Raw genomic sequence first — 11650 nt, 5'->3', positions numbered from 1 at the left:
TGATTATTTTTTAATGAATATGGGGTCATGTTATTCCCTAATCTAAAACTTTCCAATGCCCATAACTGAAACCTAAATTCCCGAGACTGAAAAAAGAGAGTCAGAGGGGCTGGATAGCAACAGGATGCCATCATTTAGGGCTCTAAAAAAGGCAAATACGGCGGAGTGGGAGGGAGAGTGTCTCACTACACACACTCCCGCATCCCTCTTGATTTCCGGATTCAGTGAGTGTCAACACAACACTGAAATGCTTTCTTCTGTCTTTTCAGAATGCCACAAAACTGTCAAGTGTGTTTCTTTTTGTAAATACCGTTCTCTGTGTTTGTGTGTGTGTTGTTAGATTGGGCTATTTGCGTACTTTCCTTTTCTTAGTTTCATTATTATTATTATTTATGTAAACACTGTTCTAAAGGAAAACTTTCCCTGCGAGTCTCTGAGATCTTGTGTTACAAAGCTCCCTCGTGCCTCATTTTTGGGGTTCCAAATGAAGTTTGAAAAGTGGCCAAGCCTGCTGCCCCCTTTGTGTGCGCCAGCGCGCGCGCACGCACCCCTACCCTCCTCTGCTTGGCTCTGGCTATTGCCGTGTTTTTCCCACTGGTACACGTGTGGCTCAGTGTGCTGGGGCTCACCCAGCAAGGCTCCTGTCTGACACCACTGGGTCTGCGGACAGGCAGCCCAGGAATCTGCATGTCAGCACTGCCCTTGGAGAGTCCTTTGTGGCCAGCAGTCCTCAGACCACGCCCAGAGAGGACTTGTGTAAGAAACAGTGATTTCTTCTTCATGCAGAAGGGGAGACGCTGCCTGGTACACGTTCACAACTCCGTGAGAGTGGCCCGCCTACCACACTCAGCTTCCCCATGCCCTCGGAGCCTTCAGGGGAGGTCTGTAATACAAGAACTAACTCAGACTCAGACACACACCTGCTCTCGCGCTCGGCGCCTTTCTTCTCGCCCAGCTGTGAGATCTGAGGCTTCACGCCCTATGTTGCAAAATCAAAGTAGACGTGAGGTTTAGATTTTACTTTATTTGGCTTAGGGATCTTGCTTTTCTCTGCCAGCTCTAAGTCCCAAGCCCTCACCACCTCCGTGCCCCTAAGAGCTCACATGTGGTCAAGCAGCTGGGTTACTTTCCAGGTCGAGGGAGGGGCGGGTATTTAAAGCATGAACAAGCCCATAAATCACTTTGGGGGAACTTTCTTTGCCTTTCCCAGGACCTCTGATGTGCCCTTTTCCTCTGCGAATCTTAGCTTGAAAAATGCATGGAAAAGCAACATCAGAGGTTCGGATAAACAGCCTAGAGATTTCTCCACAGGACTTAAATTAGCCAGTGTGACCTGCTGGGACCCACGCGGTCCAGCGGTAGCTCTATGCTACCCCCTGCTGGTGAGTTCCTTCTTGGCCTCCCTCCCCTGGCCTGGGTGCAACCTGCTCTCACGCTCAGACTCCTTAGGAAGCTGCTTGGCGCCAGGCCCCAACAGCGACCAATGCAAGTGCAGCCGCCAAAGTGTGTGAATCATCACTGATTCTTGCAGCTGCGGTGGTCTGATGGTAGGGCACACAGCAGCCAGAAGGTAGGTGTGGGAGCATACAATCTGCGCCCCCTCTAACACTACTGCACCCACCGGCAGGGGTGCCACTCACCCCAGCCTGCGCCAAGGCTGGCTTCAAAGTGACAGGGCCTCAAGCCTGGCGTGGTAGTCTAGTGGCTGAGGCTCTTGCCTTTGCATGTGCCAGGATCCCATACGGGCATCATTTCATGTCCCAGATGTTCCACTTCTCATTTGGCTCCCTGCCTGTGGCCTGGGAAAGCAGTGGGGTCCCTGTACCCTGTATCCATGTGGAAGCCCAGAAGAGGCTCCTGGATCCTGGCTTCAGATCAGCTCAGCTCCTGCTGTTGCAGCCACTTGGGGAGTGAGTCAGCAGATGGAGGATCTTTCTCTCTGTATCTCCTTCTCTCTGTAAGTCTCACTTTTCCAAGAAAAATAAAGAAAAGGAGGAGAAGAGGAGGAGGAGGAGGATAAAGAAAGAGACAGGGCCTCCAAGCCCTTGGGGATCAGAATAAAAACTCAGGACGCTAGGTGTGGGGCAGGGTTGGGTAGTGGTGGCAAACATCTTTTCATTGAACCTGAAGAACTTTCTAGAAGTCCCTGACTCTTGCACCCAAATTCTTGGGGGAATCTGCCTTAGAAACAAAACCACCAGAAACTGTCAGGAATAAACTTGACCCTGCCCTAAGCAGGGAGAAGGGACTGAAGGCAACAACCAAACCAGGATTTGGGAAGTGGGCATTCCACTCGGTGTGAGCCTGTTTCCCGGAATACACATTGTAAGAATGCAACTGATGCTTCCGTACAATGCTGCTATTGGCCCTGTGGTGAGATTTTTACTGAGCTTTTAGAAAATGGGAAAATGTCAGGGAAGTGAAGAACACTTTAAGAGGACAGACTGGAAAATTAAACCCTACCTTTAATGCAGTCCAGCGTTTCAGGTTTGGTACGGATTCGTGAGCTTTCTTGAGGTTCCATCCAGTGCAGACAGAAGACACAAGAACACATTGTCTCTGTGAACTATAAGACACCTGCTGCCCAACTGGATGACCCCAAGGACACACTCCTGATCAGCATAGGCTGTCCAGCAAGGGCTTAAGTGCAGTGAGGCTGGTTACCACAGGAACATCCTCTCCACTCTTCCCAAACAAAAACGTATTAGCTCACTGTAAGTATGTATTCTGTTCTGTACTCCCTCACCCCACTTCCAGCTGGGCTCTACGCTTCGAGAACTGGGGACACACCTACTTTTTGTATGATTGTATCTCAGGTGCCCGGCAGAGTACCAACATTTAATCAAAGTTACACTTACACTGGGGTGTGCATTTGAATACCAATTGCAATGGCCATATCTTATACCAGGCTGTCATGGCTCAAGTCCTGCCTCTGCTTTCAATTCCAGCTTTTTGTTATGCACACCCTGGGAGGCAGCAGGTGGCATCTCAAGTCCTTGGGTCCCTGCCACTCCCATAGGAAAGCCAGCTGGAGTTCTGGGTTCCCAGTTCGGGCGTGACTCTCCCTCTGCCACTGCAGTCTTTTGGAAAGTGAACCAGCAGATGAGAGAATGCTCTGTGCATGTGTGTGTTTCAAAGAAATAAAAAGAAAATGAACTTTAAAAAATCTAAATTAAACTTAGAATTGGTTTTTAATCAAATGAGGATAAAAAAAAATAAGACTCCTTTTTTCTAAAAAAGATTTAATTTACTTGAAAAGCAGAGTTAGAAAGAAAATCTCCCACCCACTGGTCCACTCCCCAGATGGCTGCAAAGGCTGGGGCTGAGCCAGTACGCAGGCAAAGGCCTGGAATTGCATCTGGTCTCCCATGTGAGTGCAGAGGCCCAAGCACTTCGATTGTCCTCTACTCTTTTCCCAGGCCATTAGCAGGGAGCTGGGTGGGTAGTAGAGCCCCTGGGTAGAATTGGCACTCATATGGGATACTAGAAACACAGGCAGCAGCTTAACTTGCTGTGCCATGCTGGCCCACCATAGACTTCTGTGACTTAGCAATGTTTCATAAACATTAAAGTTTTTTGCATACCCCAAGAATTAGCTCTGAAGTTGAAAACTTCATGAAGGAATCATTTCTTGAAATCTTTGGAAAAAAACAACTGCTCTAAAACTACAGCAGTTACTAATCTACAGAAACAGGTACTTCATGGTTCATGAACCTGAGCTCTCAAACCATTTTTGCACGCTGTAGGACTGAACTCAGGCCTGGCCATCATATCTGACACCATCCTCCACTGCCTACATCATCCTTCCTGGCGGGCTGCGTGTGTGTTGGGGGGCTGTTAGGGCCTGGGGGAAGAGGTGGGGGACACAGACGAAGGCACTGCTTTCTTTAGGGCTCCCAGAGGGTAACCAGCAAGCCTGAAGTTCCATTCCCAGCTCTCCTACCCTCATCAGAGTCTTCCCTGCTGAACACCCAGGTGTGGCGTCCCTGCTGAGGCTGTGCGGCCCCTCCCCAGCCCTGGTGCCCAGGACTTCGTGTCCGAATTCTTAGCTTCCTTTACTGAGTGGAGAACAGAAGACAGCGCGGGCAGTGTCAGGCACCTGCTTCTGCAAAGGAGACAATTTAGAGGTGGTTTTTGTTTGTTTTTTGGCAGCATTGGTGACTGGAAAAGCAAAAGCTGAAGCAGGAAGCCTAACAAAAAACCAAACCTGCTTCATCCCATCCCACCCCATCCCCCACCCCCAAACACTTGCAACTTACACTTTTGGGGACAGGGGATTTAAAGAGAACAACTATGGTTAAGCGACAGTTCTAATGTATCTAAGCATCATTTGAAACAGCTTCATATTTATACAGACAATCCCTTAATATCTCTGCTAGGCGGGAAGCCAGCGATTCTCCTGTGTGACAGAGTGGCCTAAGGAAAGCCAAGTACCAGCAGAAGCTCAGACATTTGCCTTGGAAGCAGCCTGGTACTTCACACCACAACGTACTGCCCAGACAATGGCACAGCGCCCCTTCTGCCCCCTCAGAGACTCCCCGGGAGAATCCTCTACCCAGCCTGACATCAGGCAGTCACACCCTCACAGCCTTCCCAAGGAAGGCCCTATGTGGCTGAGCAGGCTAACTAGGTTGATGACCTCAACAGTCCCTTGCAGGAGGAGGGAACGTTATCCCAGCTCACACTCAGTGAACCCCCTGTTGTGGAGCAGAGCCCCATCCCCTGTAAGCCTCTTCCGAGTCCAGTCCACTGGCTCAGCTCCTTCCTGAGCCGCATGCCCAGCCTGGCAGAGGCCTTTCGTCCACCCCATCATGTCACCTTGCCTCCCCAGGGCTGAGGGACTGGGCTCTCACAGTCTGCCCCAAGACGCATCTGTCTGTCTTGATGGATGCCTGGCCTTATTCAACCTTGCTCTCTTGATGACTGCTGCTCTTGGTCTCACATCTGAACTCTCTCTTGCACCAAGAACCTAGCCCACCGTCCCTGCTAACGCCTCTGCAGTGCTTAAAAAGTCCTGTGTTCAATGACAACACAACCAGGGGCTCTCTCCTCAAGGACATAATTTTTATAAACTGTGTTGGACCCACTGAGTGTCTTTTCAGTTTCACCGAAGGTCAAGAGAAGTTGGAAGTAAAGCAGTGGCAGGTGGGGACAGCGTGCACACCCGAGCCGTCCCACAGCCGACTGCACGCTGTCCTTGCTCTGGGCCATCCACGCTGCGGCCTCCGAGGACTGCGTGGAGCCATGTGTTAACTGCCCACGGAGGGTCTCAGCTGCAAATCGCGCTCCAGCTGCTCCGCGGTCAGCGTGCCCTGGATGGCCTCGCAGCCCGGGTTGAACACCGAGTAGGCACTCTTCTCCCCCTCTCGCCTCTCTTCCGGGCCACGGGTCCCCACGTACATCCAGTAGAACAGGGACAGGACAAAGTACACCAGGCCGAACTCCAGTTCCACGAACAGTCCCAGCAAGACTAGCCAGAGGAGAACCTTCAAGAAGGTGATGTTGGTCAGCAGAGAGTGGTCCCAGGGTGGAGGCGGAGGTGTGGGGCCGGCCATGTCCCTCTGGGGCTCAGCCACAGCGGCAGGGGCAGTGGCATCCTGGGATACACAAACAAGCATAAGTGAAGCCACGGAGCCACAGTGCTGGGCGGCTTGACGCTCCCCACGCTGTGATCGCTCTTCCCAGGGCTCAGCCCCAAGGCCCACAGGGGTTCTCCCCCCCAGGCTGCCCACCTCCCTCCCATCCCGCCCCTAACCAGCCCAACACTGCTCATAAGCCATTATTTTCATCATCTCCTGTGATCTGGGAGGCAGGCAGGATTACTGCTGAAGCACTGACCAGGTTGGACCATGTCCCTAAAGTCACACAGCTGCAGCCAGGCAGGGCGGAGCCAGGTGTAAGCTCCTGGGATGGGCTCCCTCCAAGGCTCCTCTTATAGCTGGGGGTCTTTATGGGGATGGTGTTGGGGTGGTCAGGAGAAGGGTTGTGGACTTAGTGGGAGACTGGTGTACAAAGTGGCACAGGGAGCAGACAAGGGTGGGGGTACAAAACCCCCCGGCCCATCTGAAACTGGCTCTACACTCGGTTAGCCTTGGGCCACGAAAGCAGCATCTGCAGCTGTTTGTGGAATGTGACATTAAAAGCTATTTCAGTGCAAAACCAAACAAAACCGCCACCATCACGTGTGTTTTCATGATACACGTCTCTTTCCCACCGACTTGCAGAAGTCCCCTCGTACAGGCTCGGTTTGGGGAAAAGGCATTTCTCTTCCACAAGTAACCAAGCTGCTTCCCACCCTCCCAGCTTTGGCGCCTCTGGCAGGCTCTTCCACAAACCTCAGCAAAAAAAATGTCACCGCAGGCGCCCTTGGCCTTGTCCCTCCGGCGTCCAGCACTGAGAGACCGCTTCCTGCTCACCCAAAATGAAGAGTGTTTTGTGCCCCTCGCCCGTAACTCGCCACCACAGTGCCCCTGCCTCGTTCTCATCTCCCTTCCTAGTGTCTACCCCTTGCTGTTCGGTTCTCCTCCTGCCACCCCAAACACTGAAATGCAAATTCTAGGACAGGAGGACTCTGTGTCTTAACCATGCGAGCCCTGGGATCTTTAGTGGCAGTTACTGGGACACGGTGGATGCTGGAGAGTTTTTATTGAATGAATGATAAAAGAGAGAAGGAGACAACTTCTAGAAGTGGGGAGTGGGTAAGTACAGGGTCGGAGCCCAGACCCTCCCCAGGGGACCCCAGCATCTCAACCAGCGTGCTTACCACGAGGCCAGAGGCCTAGCCCCACTTCAGCTTTTCAGAACTTTTTGGGTTATCACACTTTCTGGACACGACAACCATTTCTCCCTTGACATGTTTTCCTACACATGCCAACTAGACAGTCCTAGGTCCCACTGTCTTTTTTTTTTACTTGCTAGCGAAAACTAAAATGAAGGCTCAGAGAGCAAAATTAAATTCCATTGCAGGCCCAGTGCAATGGCTCAACTGGCTAATCCTCCTCCTTGCAAGAGCCAGTACTCCACATGGGTGCTTGTTTGTGTCCTGGCTGCTCCACTTCCCATCCAGCTTGTGCCCTGGGAAAGCAGTCGAGAACGGTCCAAAGCCTTGGGACCCTGCACCCACGTGGGAGACCCGCAGGAAGCTCCAGGCTTCAGATCGGCTCAGCTCCAGCCATTGTGGTCATTTGGAGAATGAATCAGTAGATGGAAGATCTTTTTGTCTCTCCTCTCTATAAAACTGCCTTCCCAATAAAAATAAATCTTTTTACAGATTAAATTCCTTTACATCTGATAAAACATGGCCAGAGGCATCCGTGTCTACTCCACTAATCCAGTCTTCGCCATGGGCACAGGTGTACACCACCAACGGCAGTGGACAGCAGCACACTTGGGGGATCTGTGTATTCCACCCCCTGCCCCCCATTTCTAACCCTTCGCCCTCCACTGGCAGCGAGCTGGCCCAACTGGACCGTGAGGTCTCCTCCCAAAGCCACGCACAGTCTGCAACTCGAGGCACCCATCAGGGCTGCCCCCGGCCGCCCGGGCACCACTCCAAGGGGCGTAGACCCAGCCCGTCACGTGCAGGGCTCCAGGGCCGGCCTCCAGGGCGGAGCATCGGCCGCCGGGTGCGTCCGTCCGGGGCAGGGCGCCGGTTCCGGGAGCGAGGCCTCGGTCCTCTCACCTGAGCCAGGCCGGGCTGCCCTGGGGCGCGCACAGCCCGCGGCTTCCACCCCAGGAGCCGCGTCAGCCAGCCTGGGGCTGCCTGGGCAGTCTCAGCTGCTTCCGAGGTTCCCGCGCTCCGGCTCGGGGTGCTGGGCTCGGCCGCCAGCCCGGCTCGTCTCCGGGACTCCCGGAACTCCGCCAGCCGCTGCTCCATGGCGCGCTTCCCCCGCCGTGCGCCTGCGCCGCCGGGCTGTGGTGCGCGTGCGCGCCGGGCCGGGCTTTGTGACGCGCTCCGGCTGCCCACCTGCACCTGCTAGGTGGGCACGGGGCTCAGCCGGGGTTCCAGTGTTGCCCAGGCCTGCTCCGGGCTCCTCTGAAGGAGGCCTTGCCTTACTCCCTCTCACGCCGAGGCTCCACAGCATGCTCAGGGTGAGCGGGGGTGGGAGGTCGTTCATGCTGGGCCCCAGTGGTGAGCTCCCAAGTGGGGGCAGGTGGCACCGAGAGGATAGCCACCACAGAGACATCACAAATCTCAGTCACTGCTCTTGCTGTATTAGAAATCACCTTAGAATGAGAAAAAAAAAGCTCTTACTGGAGGTGCAACTTAAAAATACACGAATCTTAACTATACAGCTCGATAGGATTTTATTGCATGCACCTACACAGCTGCCACCCAGAGACCACTTCAGAAATTGTAAAAGCCAAACGCTACTCACCAAGTGTAGCCTCAATTATGTGTTGGCTCGTACTGTGGTTGAGTCAAGAAACTAGAGGAGTAGAACGGAGGCTTCTGTTCAATTAAGGGATGCTGGCCTAGTGCCTGATGTACATGACTGATTATACCAGGAACCCGGGATGCCGAGGCCCACGCAGCAAAGCCTGTCAGGAAAAGACCGACAAATGCATAGCCATGTACTTAGCTGGATGTCACAAGAAGGAGAAAGGCAGGGAGTAAGAGTGGCAGAGCTACTTACTGGGAGGTGCTGGGTGGGGTCGGCTCTGAGGGAGGGAGTCCTGCGTGCATGAGTGGCCCGGTACAAGGAAGCATTGATGATGCAAAGATCCTGAGACTGCACATGGTGTATTTGGCCCACTGCGAGAGCACAGGGAGGCAGCATGATGTGAGACACAAATCAAAAGACACAGAGGGCTGAGCCCATGAAGGCTTGCAGGGCTTGGTGTGAGGACGTGATGGGAGGATGTTGAACAGGAGGAGATGGTGTGCTGCAAGATCATCATCCAAAGGGTTCCCACCAGCCCCTGGAGGGGCAGCCCTGGGAGAGTACAAGAGTGGGAGAAGGAAACCAGCTAGGAGAAAATAGGGCAGAGAGAGGGAGGGGGGTGCTGGTCTTGGGCTTGAGTAGTCATGCGGAGGGTTGTGAGACTTGGTCATATTCTGAATATGTTTTGAAGATGAGACCATGTCTTCATGATGGACCCATGGAATGAGTAAGGAATATAAGATGACACATGTCTTCCATTACACTCCCTCCCCATGCACACACACTTCCTGATCAACCAGGAGCCTCTGGGATGCTGGTACTCTGCCATAACAAGAAGATTGAGGAGAGGGATATGGGATCAACATTCGAATGTTTCATTTCAGACATGCTGCCTGTTGGTCATGAGGGTAGTTGCTTGGTGAAAACAGACTCAGGGTAAGGTCAGGCCCGGGGACACACTGCATGTGTAAGGTATTTAAGATCGCGAGACTAGAAGAGGTGAGTGAACATGTGTGCATGCAGAGGTGTGAGGACTCAGTGGGATGGAGCTGGGTTGTCAGAAGCTTGGAATCATTGCACCCAGTGCCCTCTCAGGGAGGAACCATAGGAGATGCACCTGTGCTGGTGTCCAGAGTGGGCCAGCTGCTGCTGGCGAGGACCCTGGGACAGCAGAGCTGATGGATGGCCCACACCCGGCAGAAATGTAGAATCCAGGCATGAGATGGTGTCAGGTCCTTGGCAGATAAGGTGGCACTTCCAAGAGCGAGAGTTTCATGAAGGAGTTAGTGACAAAGGTGTGTCGGGATAAAAGGGTCAGCAAGGGCTGGGTCACAGGAAGTGACCCCCTAGGTCAGAGGCAACAAGAATACAGAGGGCTTATGGGGACCTGAGGGGACCCACAGTGAAGGAGAAGCCGGGAGCCCAGGGAGCCGAGGAGAAGTCCTGGATCAGGTGGAGAAGTGTGGAAGGAGGACCCAAGAGGAAAACTGTGAGGAAGCAGGCAGGCACTGACATCCTGCCGGCTGGATCTGGCTCTGGCAACCTTTGGCTTGGCTCTCCATTGGCTTGCTTTCTTATTTCTCCATTATACTTGTCTAGTTTCTTGACTCAAGCATAGCACAAGCCAACACATAATTGAGGCTTCATTTTCTTATATTGCTAGGACTTATTTTGTCCTAAGGCTTTGGAAGCCTCTTAAAGTTCTTCTTGGAAGAGGTTGAAAGCATAAAAAACAGAAAAAGATGTGTAAGACAGTCATGAGGAGTAACTGGTCAAAGCACCTTCATTTCCTCTTTGCTTAAGATTATGAAACTAGGAAATAGGAAGGGCTCCTGATAGACTTTATGTGTGAGTTTAATTAATATTTAACATGAAATATTGTATCCATGCCATAGTCTGGGTGATGTGCAGATTATATATACTGTAATGCGTGTGTGCACACCCCATTATAAAAGTTATAAATAAAATATCCCTGTGGCCCTGTGGAATATTCAGAGTCATTGGCCCCAATGGCATGCTCCTCCTTGTATCCTTTTTGTTAAAAAAAAAAAAAAGCATGCCTTGATTTTAAACTCATCAGTGCGCGTTGACTTTGTCCAAATGGAATAATGGCAACAAGCATGCAAGCAGCAGCTTGAATTGCTATTGGCCTTGTAGAATGCACTCTCTTAGTACTCGCCATTGCCACAAGATGGACTGTGGATTGCCATGGCAATGGCTAATCTGAGCCTAGTGAGAGCCACGTGGGCTGTGGTCACCCAGGTGACCCTCAGACCCGAAGCTTAAAAGCTGAGCTGTCCAGCTGAGCCCAGCTGAAATAGCTGACCCCTGGCTTATCCTAAGCTGTATGAAAATAGATGCATATTTTGTAATGCTGAAAGGTTGTGGTTGGTTGTTGCACAACAAAGCTAACTAATGCATACTCACTCCTCCAGCAAAAAGAGCACTTCCTTTGAAGTCCTCTGTGCATCCATAGCTGACTCCTTCCTCCTGCAATCTATTAAATGTGGTGAGGTACATTAATAGATTTTCTGTGATTAGACCACCCTCCATTCCTGGAATAAACAAACTCAGCCACTTTATAAAATACAAAACTCAAAGCTAGAATCAGTTTGATCATTTTTTAAAGGAATTCATGAATAAGATGTTTCTTTCATTTTATTGTCATAGGTTATCCCTGAAATGTTTGTTTTAGAATTAGACTAGCTTGGGCCAGCCTGGTAGAGTATTAGGTAAAGCTTCTGCCTGCATTGCTAGCATCCCCTGTGGGCACTAGGCTGTATCCCAGATGTTCTGTTTCTGATCCAGCTTCCTGCTAATGGTCTGGGAAAAGTAGTGGAGGATGGCCCAAGTGTTTGTACCCCCGCTACCTAGGGAGTGCCTGGATGTGGGAGACCTGGATGAAGCTCCTGGCTTCAGCCTTAGCTTAGGCATGGCTGTTGCGGCCATCTGGGGAGTACTTTCAAATAAATAAACCTTTCTGAAAAAGAATTACACTAACATGACAGAAGTAGAAATATGCCTCTAATTTTCTAGTATAACCTGAGTAAAATAGGAATTAACTGCTTCTTGAATGTTTGGTAGGACTCAGTAATAAAACAATTTGAATCTGGGGTTTTCTTCAATAAGGTAAGAAAATGGACACTACAGTTAAGTGGACTCATTGTGGGCCAGTCTTACCTGGAAAGTGTTAAGAAATTGATCAGTATTAGTCCATTTTGTCTGCAGTTTTTAGGGGTGTCTCAAATGAAAACAGAAAAGGCAAT

General features: G+C 51.4%; 1 protein-coding gene across 1 annotated transcript; it reads right to left on the bottom strand.

Annotated features, from left to right (window-relative positions):
• Positions 1–5045: 5045 nt before the first annotated feature.
• On the bottom strand, positions 5046–7936 carry SAYSD1 (SAYSVFN motif domain containing 1). Its single transcript, XM_004590492.2, has 2 exons — positions 7682–7936; positions 5046–5597 (listed from the first exon to the last, which is right to left on the bottom strand). Exons 1-2 carry the CDS (start codon positions 7874–7876, stop codon positions 5250–5252), a joined length of 543 nt encoding a protein of 180 aa, XP_004590549.2. The 5' UTR covers positions 7877–7936; the 3' UTR covers positions 5046–5249.
• Between the last annotated feature and the right edge of the window lie 3714 nt (positions 7937–11650).

The sequence above is a fragment of the Ochotona princeps genome, chromosome 1 (assembly GCF_030435755.1).
Source record: "Ochotona princeps isolate mOchPri1 chromosome 1, mOchPri1.hap1, whole genome shotgun sequence".
In the NCBI taxonomy this organism is placed as follows: Eukaryota; Metazoa; Chordata; class Mammalia; order Lagomorpha; family Ochotonidae; genus Ochotona; species Ochotona princeps.
The sequence above is the reverse complement of the archived record's forward strand: the minus strand, read 5'-3'. Positions and strand labels throughout refer to the sequence as shown.

What these genes read in the sequence shown, in the direction of transcription:
- SAYSD1 (XM_004590492.2), bottom strand. Translation starts at nt 7,876, where the DNA reads ATGGAGCAGCGGCTGGCGGAGTTCCGGGAGTCCCGGAGACGAGCCGGG. An exon ending in GGCAGCCCGGCCTGGCTCAG is followed by an intron (nt 5,598 to 7,681) that starts GTGAGAGGACCG and finishes TGTGTATCCCAG; the next exon opens with GATGCCACTGCCCCTGCCGC.